The sequence below is a fragment of the Rhinolophus sinicus genome, chromosome 5, assembly GCF_057876585.1.
Source record: "Rhinolophus sinicus isolate RSI-liver-muscle chromosome 5, RSI-T2T, whole genome shotgun sequence".
In the NCBI taxonomy this organism is placed as follows: Eukaryota; Metazoa; Chordata; class Mammalia; order Chiroptera; family Rhinolophidae; genus Rhinolophus; species Rhinolophus sinicus.
The window spans coordinates 26,074,244-26,093,690 of NC_142505.1; the positions used below are offsets into that span (position 1 = coordinate 26,074,244).

The 19,447-nt window shown below is 34.8% G+C and overlaps 1 protein-coding gene across 5 annotated transcripts in view; it reads left to right on the forward strand.

Moving 5' to 3' along the window:
• ZNF385D (zinc finger protein 385D) overlaps positions 1-19,447 on the forward strand; it is a 727,500-nt gene that overhangs the window by 595,129 nt on the left and 112,924 nt on the right. For 4 of the 5 annotated variants that reach the window (XM_019726024.3, XM_074312787.2, XM_019726025.3 and 1 more), the window contains one exon: positions 17,094-17,204. The exons of the other annotated variant lie outside the window; for it this stretch is intronic. In XM_019726024.3, coding sequence (XP_019581583.1) covers positions 17,094-17,204 — 111 coding nt within the window. The remainder of the gene's footprint in view (positions 1-17,093; positions 17,205-19,447) is intronic. 5 annotated transcript variants of the gene reach the window in all.

Consider the following 19,447-nt stretch of genomic DNA (forward strand, 5'->3'; position numbering starts at 1 on the left):
TTTTTAAAAATTATCTCTATAAGATTATGCACTGTGATAAATTATTATTAGTCTTCCAGACATTGTTCAATTATTCATATATTCTTTAATTAAATCAGGATTCCTTATCTTTCAACATAGACACCATACATTCTAAAAATTAAATCATAAAATATCACAGATTTATGAATAAAGGCAAAATTTTGACAGAAGCTACTAATTGTAACTCATCAGAAAATTTCCATTTAGCTAAACGATGAGAATCCAAAAAGAATAACCTAATTAGAATTACTGAGAAGGCTTAAGGAGAAAACCACTTTATTCTTAACTTGCATCTTTTCTCCCACTATGAAGCCATATATGATCCACCTCCAATCAAATTTATTATTTTCTCCCTTGTATTTCTAATTACGACCCTGTTTTACAGTAATTATCATAATATTGTCTTGTGCTGTAATTGTCTCTACATACATCCGTCTTCCCCACTGGACTGTACATTCATTGAGACCAGAGACTTTATCTTGCCTTCGTGTCACCAGGCTCAGTCACAGTGCCTGCCATGTAGAATATAGGCACTATAAGCTTTTGGACATTAGAATTGCGTATCCAAAAAACAATATAATCTACTCTCAAAAAAGTCTTCAAAAATTACACAGAGATTGGCCTGTATGATAATTCCTTCCTTCCAGATCCTCTCTCCTCTTAGATATGATTGTTCCATTCTCTTATTTCCCTCCTTCTCTCTCCTTTTCAGCTCCTTTGTTATATCTTTTCCCACTGCCACCCCCAGAAACATCACTGCTCCTCCAGGAATCCCTTTGTAGTGCCCTCTCTTCTAATTTTACTCAAAAGTCTATTCCATATTATTCATTCCTGTGTCTTCAGTTACACTAATAATTAGAAATGTATAATTTCAACATTAAACACATTTTTTAAACTTCTGAGACTTATTTATAATTTCCTCATATCTACTACATACCTCATATAAAACTTGCCGTTAGCAGAGAAAATTTAATATGTCCCCAATAATGAACTTATTCATTCCCCTACCCACACATACACCTACACACATACCTTTCTGAAATGTGCCATTCTTCCTTTATTTATGTGATGGTTAATGGTGTCACTATCCACTCAGTTACCCAAATGAGAAGAATCAGTCTTCCTTGGGCCTTATTTCAAAAAGTTAATGCTGACTTAAAAGCCTATCTTCCAAAAATCTTCCCAATCTGTCCCTCAATCTCCCAGTTGCTACTGGCTGAAGTAGGACCTGTAGTTTGCAGCTGTACTACTGCAATACCCTCCTGATTTGTCTTCCTGACTCCATATTGATTTTACCCCTTCAGGTTCTGGTTTAAATTACTTTTCTAACAATGCAAATAGTGTTACATATACTTTTGAGCCAAATGTGGTTCTATAATTTAACATTGCTCAAAGGACAGAAGTCCAAATTCGTTACCCAGCACACATGTTATGCACATACCCCAATGTACCCTGTCATTTTCATATCTTCCACTCATACTGTCCTCCATTCATACCTTAAGTTTATATGTTTACTGTAACCATCACATTTTTTTATGCCCTTACATAGGCACTTTCTATTATTATTGTCATTTCCCCTTTTTTTTAATCTAAATAATTCCTACTCATGTAACCCAAGTATGATCATTTATTTGACATCTTCCAGGACACCCCAAACTGAGTAACCTCCTCCTTTCCTCTGCTTCCATGGCATTTTGCTCATATCTTTGTTGCAACACTTGTAGATTTGAACTAAAATTTGTTTATATGCTTTTCTAGCTTTCATTATTGTAACTGCTTTTCTGGAGATCAAAACCATTTGTTTTGCATTATTGTGTCTGCCCCAGCAGTCAGAATGCATATTCTTCCTCAGACAAAAGTCCACAGAGGTCCAGAAAATGTCTTCTGTCCCTTCATAGGACACCGTTCCATCTCATCAGCACTGATGAAATGCCATCCGTCTTGGAGGCCTGTGTGTTCAGGTTCTTCCTTAAAGCCTATCAAACTGATCAACCCTCTCAATTTGTCTTTAATGCATTGCTTTCAATTTATCATATTAACTAATCTCTCAAAAATCAATACAGAATATTTTTTAATGACTCTATATTTCAGACATGATCTTGAGCACTGGAAAACCAGTATAGGAATTATTATTTCTCCCTCTTACTTGGCCCTCAATATCTGGAAGATGATGGTGTCTGCAAACCAAAGTGTCATTATGAATCTTGAACATGCCTGGCTCTGTTTCAAGTGCTTCCCATATATCATCTCATTTGTTCCTCCCAGTGATCTTTCCCAAGGTCAAAAAATTAGTAGGGCCATTCCTGATGTAAATCCAAGACTATCCACCACAAGATTTATATTCCAGGATAGCTCTTTTTTTTAAAATGAATTTTATCTCCCCATTGTTCAATTCTCAGCTATCCCCTTCACCACCTTTTTGAAACCTGTATTGTCTTTTATTATTATTATTATTATTATTATTATTATTATTATTATTGTTATTATTATTACTGTGTGGATTTATATGATCAAGTGCATATGGTTACAGGAACTCTTGCCAACCTGTGTCATGCCGTGCACGGTCCTTTCCTATCTGTTTTGGAATTGTTTAAAATCTAGCTTAGCAGCGTGACACTGGATCTCTGTTACGTTTTTCTTAAGAGTTAACATTGCCATCCCAGACGTACTGAGGCAGCCAGATTATTTTGCCAGGTAATTAGCAGAAAGTCTTTAGTACTAGTATATTTTCCTCATTGTGAGTGCCATTTTTATGTTTGCTCCTCTTTAGCAAAGGACTTTTTTTCCCTACAAAATGCAATTGTTATCTAGAAGGATCTGAAGAATTGGTTTAGAAACTGCATTTAAAATACAAAGTAAACTTAGCAAGAGAGGAAGGATGAAACTGTAGTTTTTAGGCATCATGTATTATTTTCATGATGAAAAGAAATACATATTCTAAGAAGTAGAAGAAAGCAGCTTTCACTGAGAGTTCCCAGAATATTTCAGAGAAAGTGATATGATCCTAAATCATGTTATTGATGTTAAAATGTGTTTGGAAGGGTGATTATTTAAAGGAGTAGATTTTTCTGATCAAATGGGAGCAACAATAATCCTTCACCTGCAAACTATAATTTATTGATATCAGATATCGTGTAATTTGGACTAGTGTATCTTTTTAGTACACGTACTTTTCTTCAGATTTTTTATTAAAACACATTTCGAAATAACTTCTGGTTTTCTTTCAAAATGGGACAAAGATCATACAAGTACAATTCCTTTACTCCCAAGATTTCCTTGAAATAAACCCAAAGAAATACAAAAAGGAGACATAGCTGCAAAAGAACAAAGGTGTTTTGAGTTGGCAACAGGTGGAGGCTTAAACATTTCTGTAAATCAAATAGATGGTAGATGGAAATGCATAGAAAAAGAAAGCAGAGAAAGTATGAAGTCAGTACCTTGTAGAAAGTCTGGAATTAGGGTCTCCAGGTATACTGGTTAGTGGATATAGCAGAAAGCATGAGACAGGTAGGACTCAAAACATGGGGGTTGATTGAGAAGATAAAAATCTGTTTTAAGATAAAAACATCACACACATACACACACATACACACACACACACAGGCAAAAAAGAAATAATAGAAGAGCATGGTTTATATATGTATTAGTTGAAATAGGACAGAATTTAAAGGAATTAATGTATAACAAGAAAATAGACGCTACTTTGCTCAAAGCAAAAATAAAAATTCTCTTTTGAATGTGCCAAGATTTGTAGCATTGGAAACATAGAACAATAACCGGAATCCTGTCACATTACCTGGCTAGCAGACAAAAATTTTGATAAAGTCAAAACAATGATAATTTTATGAGTTTTTAAATTTTAGAGTCATCCTTGAACAATGCCGGTAAGAATGGATTATAGTTAGAGGACAAAATATTTCATTTAGAAAAATTTGACATCTAAAAGTGTAAGTCTAGTTAACAGAGTTTGGAAATTGGAAAAAGAAAAGCTGGACAAGAAAAATAACTTAAATAATAAGGAAAAAAACAAAGTAGAAGTTTGAGATCCTCAAACTAATGGAACCAAACATAAAGGTAGAAAGATACTATACAGTATTATAAAATAATAAGTGAATATTGAAATCAACAGAACATTGAAAGGTTGTATAAAGGAATATGGAAAGAAATACAAAGTGTAATGGTGTCTACTTAACCTATTAAATTTTCATCTTTATTAATGTCTAGAGATATAAATATGCTAGTATGTTATTTCAAGCAATGATATCAACTGGCAGAAAATAGTAATAGTAATAATAATAATAATAAAATAATAAAATATTTCAAGCATTTACCTCTGGCCTCGGAGGGTTAGAGTGGGAGAATTTTGCTTTTCATCTAAAGCTCTTTTGTACTCTTAGGTTTGTTACCATGTATGTATCATTTGATAAAAAAATAAGCAAAACTGGAAAAGAAATTATAGAACTATGTATTCCCAGAGTCCCTGTGTAAGAAGACTTGAAATGCATGGGAAATACAAAATGTACTAGGTAGTGTTCCAACTAACAAAATAACCTCTTAAATCAGTGGCTCTCGATTGCTTGCTCATGGGAATCCATCAGAGATTCTCAAACTCCTTTGGGTCATATGAAGTGGTTATATTTTGGTTTATACAGTTTATGATTTAGTTTATACAATAAGCCACCAATAGTTCCATGATACTATATTTGTTTTTTTTGTTTGTTTGTTTTTGTTTTTTTAAAAAAAATATGTGTGTTTAAAATACAGCCAAAATGTAACTATACCTTCATGGTGAAAAGAGGTTCTCAGGTATTGGGTTACCTTTGCTTCGGGTGCAGTTGCCTCTGCTTCATTCTTCCTTCATCTCCACAGTTGAAAACATCTTGTTGATCACTTGGCTTTCATTATATCATATTCAAGCTTCTTGCTATAGTTCAACTTGCATTAGTTTCTTTAGGATCTTAAAAAAGGTCAGGAAGGGAAAAATAGGCAGAGTAGAGAAACCTATAGAGTAGAAAGAGAAGTGAAGCTGCTTTAACGACACTTTGGGGATTAAAAGCAGACTGCAACATAATGAAAGCAAGTCAATTGTTGGAAATACTTTATAATAGCCCGTATTTATTTCAAGCTGTTCTGGTTTACCTTTCTCCAGCAGTTCTATTTTTTTTTTTTTTTTTTTTTTTTTAATGTATATGTGTTCCTGCCTGTGGTTTGCCAATTCCCAAGAACTCCAAATTCAGATCCAGTTTTTACATTGAGTTCAGAAGTTTATTGAGCTGCTACACATGTTTGAGAGTCAGTGTGATATGTGGGAAGAACACTGGATTTTAATAAACCTGGATTTAAATCTTGGAGCTGCCTGGCAATAAATAGGTTACCATGACATGTCACTTATCCTGGCTATTCCTGAGTTTCCAGTTCTGTTAAACAAATATAATATCACATCCTTTATAGGATTATTTTCCTAAAAAAAATTTTATTGGTGGAAAAGAAGGCATTGGTTTCCTGGAAACATATGGTGAAAAAGTTTTAATCAAAGGAAGTTGATGCTAATAGCAAGGTTTTGACCAGTACTTCTTAGCCGTTCCCCACGGATCCTTTAAACATTGAACAGATTTGCCTTGTGTTGGGGCTCTGGCTCTATACCTTTACCAGGCTCCCTGGGTAATTCCCAGTGTATAGCCAGGGTTGCGAATGATTGCCTTAAATATGTGCCAAGCATTTTAAGAGACAGATTATCATTTTTACTTTAAAACATGCAGTTCATGTTGCACATTTACATGAAGGCCCCAAATCAGCTTCAGATGACAATACAATTTGATAACAATGCAATTTTTCCACAAAATTGAACCAAATGGCTTCAACTAAGAATTATATCTTGAACCACTTTTTTGTCCCTAAAATGATGGACAGTTGGCTGGAGTAGCTGCTTTTACTTATCTAGTTTCTTTCATAACAAAACATTCTTGAGAATTTTCTGTGCTCAGACACTTGTTTTTCAATGACAAAACTACATCTTTTGCAATTTTGTGAGAGGAGAACTAGAAACAGAGTATTTGAGTGGTGGATAGTATATGATGATGCTAGAATGTATAGGGTGTTGTGGGGACTGGGGAAAGGGGTAATTAGCCTGACCTACTGAGAGACTAGAGGGGAATCGATCCTCTTGGAAAAATAGCGTTTTGAAGGATAAACAGGAATTAGACAAGTAATATGTAAGTAATAAATATTGAAAAAATTAAAGAAACTTACAAAAGATAAAAAGACAATAAACCACTCTGGATTATGCAAGGAATTGCCAGCATGTCTGTATTATAGGAGCAAAATATCGGAGGCAAGGAGGAATGGAAATGAATCCAGAGATGTGGTCCCCGGCAAGTTCATGGAAGGCAGTGTTTGCCAACATAAAATGCCCTGTGTGGCTTGAATTACACATCACTGGCTCGGAGAAAGGGATATATGTACCACCCATGGGGGTGGCGGGGGAATTGTGTATGTAAGTTAGTGAATGAATACTTCAGTGCAAGAAGTAGAATATTTCAAGCAATTATCAAGTCTAGCCCAAACACAACAAAAGAATTTGAGTAATGCCAAATTCCAAGCAGTGAGAATTTTTATATAGGTAATTGGTGGATAAATACTGGTACATAAATAATATGTTTGCTGCATTTGTATACACCACAAACATATAAACATATATATATATATATATATATATATATATATATATATATGCACATATATATGCACATATATATGTGTATATATATATATATATATATATATATATACACAGACATGTATATCTATTTACATTTTTGAACAGAACAAACAAAGCAAGGATATTCTTGCATGCATAATTCCATATATATATGCATTATCTTGGAATTTTCATGCTAGAAGAGATCATATAAATTATCTACAGAGATGGAATTTGTTTAAAAAGCGCCATCCCATGCATCATTATATGCTTTCAAAGGAATTAAATGGTGATTTAAACAAGGGAACAAACAAGCAAAGTAGCAAGAAAGAAAAAGTACAATGCAAACCATGTAGCCCCAAATTTATGTCTTTTCTAATTTAACCGAATAATTAACATTAGGATAATCACTCACATAGCTCATACGAATGTACCATTGTTCAGTTTTTCTGTAGATCTAATAACTTTGGTTTTGTGAAATTTCAAAAATACCTCATTTAAATTATTTGCAGGCTCACTAGTAATGATCTGTACTACTTCTTGAAATTGCATTATCCTCGTCTCTCTGTACATTTCAATTCCTTGGACTTGTTTCTTCTTCCCAGACCCTTGGGGATCACAAAACAATTTGCGGCTAAAATTGATCATGTTAGGGAGAAGGCAGGCAAGGAACGGCCTCAGTGATCCATTGATTGTTCAAATTTTCCCTTTTAGTTTTAGCCACTAAGACAAGAAAACTTATTTTAATTTGTATTTTCCTTTTAACCAAGAAATCCTAGAATTAGTGCCTGAGTAAAATTTCACAGTGGCTTTTAGTATCTAAATTGTATGAATTGAACACTGGAGTCTTCTCCACAGGATAATACTAGTATGATCAGGCAGCATGCATTCTTTATAAAGAAACTGTTTTTTGTTTGTTTGTTTTTCTGTTTGTTTGTTTTTTGCTACAAAAAATATTGTTGCAGAAAAAGGAAGACCATCAATAGAATGAAATTACCTTCTTTCCTTCCTTCCCCCCCCCCCCACCCTGCTTAGGCCTTTATTTTCATGCTTAAGGTATAGCTTTTCTCATTCATAAAATAAGAAATTTCAGTAAAATGTAAATATATATTGAGCGCTTGCTGGGTTCCAGAGAAAGTAATGAGAACCACACAGGATATTAACATGGGTGAAACCTAACACCCTACCCACTGAAAATACCACAAATAGATGATTTCTAAAGGTGTGCCCAGGATTAAACTTCCATGACTAAGAAATTGTCTTGGTAACAATGCCATATATCCACTTACAAATTTCTGAGTGCAGATATCAGTGGGCTTTCCATGACAGCGCCACAGAACGCTGGTTAAGTGCAGTTTACTTGAGCACATAAATGATTCTAAGAAAATTGTCTTAGGATCCCCTCAAGCTCACCTATCCTTTATTTTGAACTATCAATGTTTTACTTTCTTAGCCTACTCATAGAACATTAGGGAAAATAGCCATGGCAGAAAGCTACTGACCATGAAATGTCTCTTACGTGTACCCATGTCCTGTTGAGCACTTAGAGAGCATCCAAATGCCGTTGCTCATTTAAGTTATTGGTTTTCTGAACAAAATCAGCTTCCTAACTGATCAAGGGGTCAGTATGTCTCTTAGCCTTTGTCTAGGAAGATGCCTGGTGGAAGAATAGTCTGATGTTGGCACATAAGTGTAAAAGCCTATGGACCATTTCCGTTACTTAGATGACAATAGATTATATGCAAATTCTGCTTGGTGGCTTGCAGTTGTAGATTCTACTCTCAGCGTCTATATCCTGTATCCGAAATTGTATCACAGAGTCATTTCCCACATGCCTTTGCTTCCAATAATCTCTCGTCACCCTCTATTTTTTAAGATTTCCTTGTTAATCCAGGTTTTCCCACTACTATTATTCATACCATTCCAACGCTATTATGTGATGGTATTGGACTTCAGTTCATTTAGCAACTGATATGTTTTACACCTTTGATAAGTGTGAGCCACTCTGCTAATTGCTGGGTACAAGAGCAATAGGACCCAGGCCTTCCTTGACTACACTGTGTTGAGAGAGACAAACAAGTCAAGAGATCTCTTCATATGGTGTGAGGGAGGGTTGTGAAAGATGAGTGGGGGCATCTCGCCCACTTGAAGGAGGTCAGCTATGAATTCTGAAAAAAACAATGGGTCCTAACTGTAGTCTTAAAATAGTGGGTAGGCCTTAGCCCGGGAAAGATGAACTAGGAAGCATGGGGAAAAGGGTTTTCAAGGCAGAGGAAGTAGAATGAATGTGCTGAAGACTTGAAGGTAAAGGAGAGCTTGATGCATTGAAAAATTGGTGGTGCCCTCAATGTATTCATGTGACTGGTACGTGTTATATTTCTTATTTGATTTAAATTTGGGCTCGACTTGACTAAAGAGATTGATGGAAATGAACCTACCTCTGGTTAAATGAATTTCTGTGTTGAAAAAATCTCATGCATGTCTTTTACTATTTCACAAGAACAAAGAAACCATCAGACTTCATGTATACCTCCAGTAACGCCCCTGCCCCAATATACCCCACTCAGAGCTGTGTTATGGACTTGGTTGATTGTCATTCCTGTTAAACTCCCTACCAACACAAATCCTATCGAAAGTAAAATAAAGGCATCATCCCACCAATGATTTTTACTTGTGTCTGTTCTACTGAAGGTTTGTACATAAACTTTTATTTTTAGATTTCTTTTTAGAAAGAAATAAAAAGTATGATAAATATTATAACAACACCCATATTCAATCAGAAGTTTGTAAGTGTAGATATTTTATCATTTTTGTTTGCAGTTGTTTCATATTTTAGAAGAAATGAAACATTATGGATGAGGTGCTAGTCCTTTTTAGTTACGGCCCTAGTCCAGTTCTTAGATCCTCAAAAGACAACAACTATTATGAGTTTGATTTGTGCTCTTCTTTCCATTGTAGTTTGCATACTTTTATATACAAATATATGCATTCTCAAACAATTTATAGATTTTTTTTGATGTGTGATTATTGTTAATTTCTTATTATGGAATATTTCCAACATGTACAGACTAGCGTTGATTAATAAAAAAAACAACACCACCTAGCCAACCTCTAGCTTCAGCAATTCACGACCAATTTTGTTTCATTTATATCCCCTCCCACTTATCCCCCAAATACCCTACATTATTTTGAAACAAATCTCAGTCATAATAGCCTTTACTCAGTATATATTTCACTGTATGTTTTTACATGATAGTCACTTTTTAAACACGCTGCAATTATCACAATTTAAAATAAAAAAATAATGCCTTGTTGTTATAAATATTCAGTTTTATTTTCCCCCAATTGTCTCCCAGTATTTATTTAATAGTTTGTTAGAATCATAAGCTATGTAAGGCCCCTTGCGTGGAATTCATTACTGTTTCTCTTAACTATCTTACAAGTTATAGGTCTCCCCCCATTATGTTCTAGCTTTTTATTTGTTCAAAAAGGCATGTCATTTGTTCTGTAGTTTCCCACAGTTTGGACTTTACTGATTTTAATCATGTAGAGAGTTTTCTACCATGTAGAGAACCATGTTCTTGTTCTCTATTTCCTGCAAACAGGTAAGTACACCTATAGGCTTTATTAGATTCAGGTTTGTTATTTTGGACCAGACTTCCTCATAGGTGGTATTTCTCAGGAGACAGATAATGTCTGACTGTCTCTTTTTGTTCATCAGCAGTAATTGGTGGTCATTGCTGAGATGCATTATTTCTTTAGGAGTTATAAAATGGTGCTATCCTAAGTTTTCCCTTCTACTTTATTTATTGACTATGGATGTGTGATTTTGTGTGTGTGTGTGTGTGTGTGTGTGTGTGTGTGTGTGTGTGTGTCTCATGTTCTCATGTTCTCATGTAGATATTCTTATGCATTTTCTTTTTGTTTCTCTGTCCATGCTGATACTTAAGAAATACTTAAGGAATTCCTTGTAACTTCTGTATTGGCATTTGATCTTACAGCTCTTTGACCATTTGTCATTTCACTTATTGCTAGCTATTTAGGTTGTTTCCAAATTTTTGCTAATACAAACCAAAGTTCAGGGAACTCCCATCTAATGATCTCATGGTGCACATGAGCCAGAGTTTCTCCAGAAGTTGAATGTTTAGGTCACATGCTCAGTTCATTTTCAATTTTACTACTAGGTGCTGCCAAATTCTTCTCCACCTTCCCGAAATCCTTGTTAATACCAAATACTGACTTTTTGCCCCCACTGTCTGCGTAAAAACGATCTCCTTGTTATTTTAAATTCCATATTCACAATAACCAGTACATTTTATTTTTTACTGATCTTTCAGATATGTTCCTCTATGAATTAGCTTTTAGTATGCCTTGATCATTTTGTCATTGGTATTTTACCTTTATTTTCACCTAATGATTTTTAGAGCTCCTCTATCTAGCTGGAGTACGTATGCTTGATTTAGATGTTACCTTTTCTCCCCATCTCTTTTTTGTTTATTCGTATTTATTTTGTCATTTGCTGATGAAAGAAAATATAGCACAGTGTTTGAGACTCAAGGTGGTGGTGTCAAATTCCCTGAATTCAAATCACAGGCTGTGAAACCCTAGTCCAATTCACTTCATTTCTCTGTACCTAAACATTTTCATATGTAAAATGGTAGCAAAAAAAGTATCTACCACTGTGCTTACTGCTCAGTTTTGCTGTGAACCTAAAACTGTTCTAAAAATAACGTTAATTAAAAGTATCTACCTTGTAGGGATGCTGTGAAGACCTAAGGAGATATAACATAGAGCCCCAATCGACAGTGACTCACATCTAAGTGCTTGCTCACCTACAGTTAGTTAAATATTGTTTTCTTAAAATGTAACTTAAAGTTTAATGTGGTTGAATTTATGTATCTTTTACTGGATGGTTTTGGATCACACAGATACTTTGTGGCATCTTTCTACTCTTTCTAGCTAGGTTTTCTGCTTCTGGAAAGTAATGGTGATGCTTACTATTATTGCTATCAAATAATAATTGCAGAAGCAGCTACATTTATTGAGTGCTTTCTATGTGTCAGACACAGTGCTAGAGTGTGTATACATTTAATATAATTCATTATTCACCATAACCCAACAGTGATTATTAACCCCATTTTAGAGGGGAGGAAATACAGTCTTAGAAGCATTAAAATAAAACAGGCAGCACATAGAGGAAGGAGGATTTTAGAGTAGAGCTTAACCATTTGTTGCTTCCTATCTGGGGGCAAAGGAAGGGTCAGGAGTGGGAGACTGGGTGTTAGCTGGCTTTGCCACTTGTAGGTGTATTATCACCTCCATTTTAGAGGGGAGGAAATATATTCTTGAAACATTAAAATAAAACAGGCAGCAAATAAAAGAAGGAAGATTTTAGAATAGAGCTTAACCATTTGTTACTTCCTATTTTAGGCAAGGGGCAATGAGAGCTGGCTTTGCCATTTGTAGTTGTATTATTTTAGGCAAGGGGTAAGGTGTTAGGGTAGGAATAATGTGTATACACATAAATAAATACACACTCTAAGTGCCTTTAAGTATGTATAACCTTTAAAGTTATTGTTAGTGGCGATTGTTACATAGAAATACCAGCTGGAAGAGACAACCTTTATATTTCTGGATTTCTAAACTTCCTGGCATTTAAGTTCTTATTCTTTGATTTTAAAACGGAAAGCCATGATCATAATAGGGGCAAAAAGAGAGGAGGCCTCTTAGAGCAGGAAGTATAAACTCAGGCTTAAGCCCTGTCCTCTCTGAAAATACAGCAGGCATTCTAGAGAAGGGAGCCTTGAGCTGTGGTTGCTCACCTGAGGCTGTGCCTGGTACACCTATTTACAAATCAATTTAGCACAATGCCCAGAGGGGAGGGAAGGGAAAAGTGGGGCTTGAGATAGAAATGCAAAGATCTGTAAGACTGAAATGAAGAAAAATATATTCATTTGGCTTTAAATAAGGACATAGGCAGAGTTTGAAATTGAATTTTAGTCTAGAGTTTGGTTAAGCATATCAATAGGTAGTGTGTCATTCTTTGCTTTTGTTTGTTTGGGGGGATTGAATATTGTGTTTAGAAAATTTTAGCTTTCAAAATATCCTTCTTTAGAAATTATATAAATATATCTTAAAATACCATGTATATTTTACCATTTCTTTCAGTTTTTAATTCAGTGCTGCATGGGATAAGTGAAATGTATCGAAGCTATTTTTGATCTGATTTCTATGTATTACCTTTTCAGTTTAGTGTCTTTTGTACTGATATTTTAGGCTTTACATTTTATTCATATTTTTTAAATGATTTTATTTTTCCAGATTACTCTTTGCTAAACTGCATACATTGAACCAGGAATGCTAAATTTAAAAACAAACAGAGAAACCAACAAAAGCTGTGGTTATATTATTTTAGGTATTATTTATTTAAAACATATTTTTATGTGGGACATCTCACAGAATTTAATATTGTATTGTGCACTGTGAATTACAGTCCAGGCTGTAATATCAAGGTTTTCTACAACTTATTTGACCCAAGAACCCCCTTTTTTCTTGCCAACACACATTGGCATCTCTTGAAACGGATTTTGTAGAAAAACTCCTAATGGTAATATGCACACACATAATATGGTGTGATTGTTTTGACAGATCAGACCTATTTGTTCATGGAGGAAAATTAACATATATGATTTTTGTTTTGAACAAAATGTTTGATTACAATGGTATATAATGGTATATTTAGATAAAATGATCAAAATGGCTGTGTGCCTTCTGAGTTGTTATTAGATGCTACTCTCGGTTACGTACCGCGTGGATTCATTTAATTAACTATGTAACAACAGAACTAGTTATAATTTAGGTTTTTCCCTTTCATAATTCCTTGTCGTAAATGGTTTTACATATACCAAGGGTGCCAAAACAATGTATACAAGTGGACACTGTGGTCAGCGTTGATCAAGTAGTAGGTTGCCGTAATCACAAATGTCTGGATGCAGATGGTTTGGGCACCTCCTATAATTACAGAAGTCAAACATGACATGTAGGCATCTTTTGTTATTGGTATATATTGAGTATTGCAATTTAAATAGTTTTTTCCTTTCTTAAAAGGTGTATACCTTTTTGTGGCGCCCTCTGTAGTTATAGATGTATATGTTAGAAGAATATGATTTATATTCATTAATAAAGGCATTAAACTTATTTTGTTATACTAGATTCCTAAAATTATAAAAAGTACATACTTTTGTTGTTGTAACTATATTTTGTGAAATTCATTTTTAAAATATAATTCAGTTTAGTGCATTTTTTTAAGTATACTGGGAAACAAATTTGTCTCCAAAGAAGAATACACGACTTTGCATTGTGAAATTTGATTTTGTAGTCACAGGGATCAGAACATCATTCAATTCAAAGAAAATAATTAAATCTAGAGAATATGCCACATTTGCATGGTGTCTAGTTCCAAAATACCTCCTACACAAATGTGGGTTGAATGTGGTCACTGCTTCCCTTATGTTACTGAAAGACCAAAAAATTATGCTGCTCATTAATATATGATAAATACTCAGCACTACATTTCAGAGAGCATCTTTAATATAAATGTGTGATTCATTTTTGTTTCATAGTATTATTATAAGACAACTTCAGTATCCCTAAGTGGGCTGTAGGCATAATTCACTTTCTCCCCTGATAGAAATGGGCTCCATTTATGCACAGAACAGATGCAATATAACGTGACAAGACAACTACGTCTCAGTCAGTGACCTCTGCTGGTTTTAATTTTCTTTAGCTGTTGACTGAAAGGGAAATTATTCCCCCATTTTCTCTGTAATTGTTGTCATAGAAGCAGTGTGATGGCATGTATAAAGTAGTATAAGAATGATCCTAGGAAGCAGAATGAAGGCTATTGAAACAGCCCAGATTCACAGGTTTGTGTGGCTGTTGGCTCTCTCAGGCTCTGTGCCTTGTGCGTTTTGGGTCTAAGGAAATAGAGGTGAGATGGGGTTGACAAAGGTTTGGAAGTTTAGTTGGGGTGCAAGACTTGGAGAAGTGTGTGTGTGTGTGTGTGTGTGTGTGTGTGTGTGTGCAGGGAGGGAGGGAGGGAGGGAGGGAGAGAGAGAGAGAGAGAGAGAGAGAGAGAGAGAGAGAGAGAGAGAGAGATTAGAATCCTGTACCATGCCCTGTGTCCTTTCAAACTACTATCTGATACTAGGTCCAACATCAGGAAAAGAGACTGTAGTTTTAAATTAATTTCAATTTTTGGATTAAGAGTCTGAACTGAATTTACAAATGAACTTTAGATTTTATATGAAGACTTGAAAAGATTATAGAATTTACTGGAAATGATTCAAATGTTCATTAACTGATAAATGTATCCATTTATCACATGATAGTCTAGCCATACAAAGGAATACTACTCAGCAATAACAAGGAATAAGCTACTGCTACATGCACCAACATGGTTAAATCCTAAAGGCATTATGTTAAATGAAAGATGCCAGACACAGAAGATCACATATTGTATGATTCTGTCTATATGAACTTTGAGAAAAGGCAAAACTATAGTCACAGAAAGCAGACTAGTGGTTTCAGAGACTGGAGGTGGGAGGCGGGGATTGACCACAGGGGGGCAGGAAGGAATTGTTCCAGGTAATTCAAATGTTAACATTGGTGAATTTTATTGTATGTAAATTATGCTTAAATAAAACCGGTTAAAAAGAAAGTATGGTAGAATTCACTAGTAAGGGGAGAGGAGATACTAGAATTTGTTAATACCTGGAAGTGACCAGAAAAATCACAGATAGCTGAGTTTCATCGAGAATCTGGGCAAGAATTCATATCAGATAAAAAGTGACGGTGGAAGATAAAAATGATTACACAATGAGTTCTTTTTGATCATTGTAACTGTTTAATATATAAACCACTGAGCCTAGTGCTGAGCACATAAGAGGCACTTAGTCAATGTTGAATACTATTATTGTTATTGCTATTGCTGTTGCTTAGAATACTATATTAAGAGTACCTTGATAACCCAATGGGAGTTGTGAATATAGACAGAAACTTCTTCCTACGTTCCAGTAAAGAGAGCCTATGAGTTAGGTTGTTCTGATGATTTGAAATACACAAAAGTAGGTAGAATTTATCAAAGAGTTATTTAGAGTAATTAACAAACTATAGTGTATCACAAAAGCTAGATATTAAAGCATCATTTCACGACATATTCTTAGCTTGTGGAGGTGTGTGTGTCAAATAATTTCTGAAATATCTCCACCCATTCTGAGGACTCTCGTAAGAACTTTATATCTGATGAGAGTGAGGAGTCCCAAAGTTTGCAGGCAATCAACAGAAGTCAGGACTACAGGGAGAACATTTAAATTATTTTGAAATGTTTCTTGGCCACTTCAGAAATGGGTAGTCTGGCAACAATGACTATAGGATCATGAGACTCATGTTAACATTGATCTTCACATGTGTTGCAACAGAGAAAACATAATACCCAACATTTATTGACTTATTAATGTACCTAGCATGAACTGTGCTAAGTAAATTTCATGAATGACACTTTTAAACCTTATCACACCCTTAAGATATAGACACAGCTGTGCAAAGAGGTTGCACAAGTATTAAGAAGCAGATCAAAAACTTTATCTGACTTGAACAGTGGAGAACTACTGATGTGGATGGAGCTCGTTGAGGAGAATTAAGTTTTATTAGAGCTGGATTGTTGATCTTTTGTGTTTGATGTCTCTTGTCCTGTCCTGGGAAAAGGAGATGGAGAGAGAGAAATCTGGCCCAAACTCTTAGAACCTCAAGTAATAAATCCGTAAGATCACAGTATCTGTTAGGTGGACAATAAATGTTTGAATTCTTGGAAAGCAGCAAGTGTATACTATAGTCTTAAAGCAGGAAAGATACCAAACACAACATAAGCTTAATGTTGGGTAATGGTGCATCATTTATTTTCAAAGCTGATCATCTGACCAAGTCTATTTTGAAGTCCATTTGGGGGAAGGGTGTAGACGCACTTCTGTGCAAGATACTGGAATTTGCGATAACTTGTGTTTTGGTAAACCTTCAATTATATTTTAGGATTACCAAACTGAGACAACTGTTGATCCTAAATGAGAAACACAGTTAATATGCAGACTCTAACGGGTGCATTTATTATTTTCCTTATCATAGAGAGCTTTGAGCTTATTGTTTGCTATTTTCTGAGAAAGTAGAAATACCAGTTCTTAGAATAAAAATGTTTGTTTCTTTTTATAATGTGAGCAGTAGATTGAAGCTGTATAGATTGGCTCTTTAATGAAATAGGCAACACCCCAATGGAACTGACAAGCTTTATTTCTATTTGTTGTATTTTTTCTTCTCATTACAGATGGACCCGATTCAGAAAGCTGTAATAAATCATACATTTGGCGTTCCTCTTCCTCATCGAAGAAAGCAAATTATATCATGCAACATTTGCCAGTTGAGATTTAATTCCGATGTAAGTTTATCATTTAGTATGCACTAAAAAAATATGTTATGCTGTTCTAACCTCACAGAAGATTTTTTTAAAACATTTTCTCCAAAATGGAGCATGTCAAAATTCAAAGATAACATTTTAACTCCTTATGTACTTTAATTTTGGAGTTTATTATATTATGTTTGTTTTTTTACTTCTATGGAAAAAAATTGCACATATATAGTCTTATGTATTTGCCGTTTATGGTATTGTTTTAGTCTCTTGAGAGTGCTAAATGTAGGTAATATACTTTCCCTTTGGGGAATAGTCAATTTAGGAACAATGACATTTTCAATACATCACACCGCTGAAGTAAGATAGGTCCCAAATTATATTTCAAGGCCAAGATTTTGGCTTTGTAAATTCTTTTTGCCTGCCTTGGTGGTGCACAATTCCAGATCAGCCCTGTGTCCTTGATTATGTTAGAGCTCTCAATTTACTTTCATAGAAGTATTAGCATTTTCACAGGGGTTCTAAAGACCTCAAAGTACTCATGCCCCTAACGAATGAAACTTCCATGATGAACGTGACAGAACGGAGACATTTGTGGACCTGACCAGTGTTTTGCAAATTATTCAGAGGGAGTTATTCCCATCTTTCATACCTTTTCTCAGGGTCAGGTGGACTCTCAATCCATCACAGTGAAGCTAATGTTGGTTTGTGGCCAGTGTGAACAATACTGCCCCCACCCCCAACCTGCTTAGGTGTGGAGTTGGTCCTGAGAAATACAGAAAAGAGATGGAACACTGGATGGAAAGAAATACGAATTGAACACCTTGTGAACATTCTAGGCAAACAGAGGACCCTGTCCTATCAAAATGGCCCCTGAATTCAATACAGTTGACCCTTGAATAACATGGTTTTGAACTGCTCAGGTCCACTTATACGTGGATTTTTTTTCAATAAATACAGTCAATGTATTTTCTCTTCCTTGTGATTTTTAATAACACGTTTTTTTCTAGCTTTATTATAAGAATACAGTAATACATATAATACATGTAATATACAAATATGTGTTAACCATTTATGTTATCAGTAAGGCTTCCAGTGAACAATAGGCTATTGTAGTTAAGTATTTTGGAGTCAAAAGTTATATGTGGAATTTCGACTGTGCAGGGCATCAGTGCCCCTAACCCCTGTGTTGGTCAAGAGTCAACTGTAGGTGCAATTTTGATCACCTTTAAACACTCACCAAACAATCATATAGTTATGTAATTATAAGTTTAAGTGACTCTTTATTGGTTCATTTTTCTTCTTAAATCGTACTGGTATTTCCCTTTGGAACTGAGCTTATAATGATGCAAAAGTCTCCCAAGAGCCATGTTGCCAGCTTCTTACATCCAATGGGGACCATTTTAAAGACCCCTCCTGCTAACAATTTTACTGTAATATTTTCCTCTGTATTAAAACTTCCTGTAAACTGGGACTTGGAAAAAGACTTCAAGCTCATTGACTCTGATATCCCACTAAATGTAATAAAACCATCTGCCACATCAGGCTAGCTCTTTTGGCTGACTATCCCCAGGGATGGGTCACTCACCACTTGAAGACAGTTTTTTTGTTGTTGTTGTTTTTTTTTTTTTTTTTTTTTGAGCGTTTCTGATCCCCTAGGTAGATATCAAAGTTATATTTAAAGACTTTAGAAATAATGCCAAATATGATTTAAAAATACATTATATACTTCCATAGGTGATTATTAACAGTAACATAAAGAATATACCATAATATAAAGAACATTTACACACTTCTTTTCTAAAATGTAATCTTATGCTATTTCCTTGGTAAGAAAGACTAGCAATTTATTTTACTAATGAAGTTTCATGGTGATGTAGGAATCAATGTATGTTTATTAGGGACAAACTCATTCTCACAACTTCGCTTTCAGGTTTGTCTAGCATGTAGTAAAAGGAAAATAACCAAAGTGTTTGGAAACTTTAGACTAATCAGTCTGGGTCATAATTAACAATGACAGGCGTGACCATTCACTAAATATTTGCTATATTAATCTTCTATTGCTTCTGTAACAAATGACTACACATTTGGTGATTTAAAACAACAGAAATGGATCATCTGGAGATAAGAATTCAGAAATAGGTCTCATTGTGCTACAATCAAGATACTGGCAGAATTACATTCCTTCTGGAGGAAAAAGGAACTCTAGGGGAGAGCTGTGTCCCTTGCCTTTCTTTTCTCACTTTTAGAGGCTGACTTCTTTCCTTGGCTCA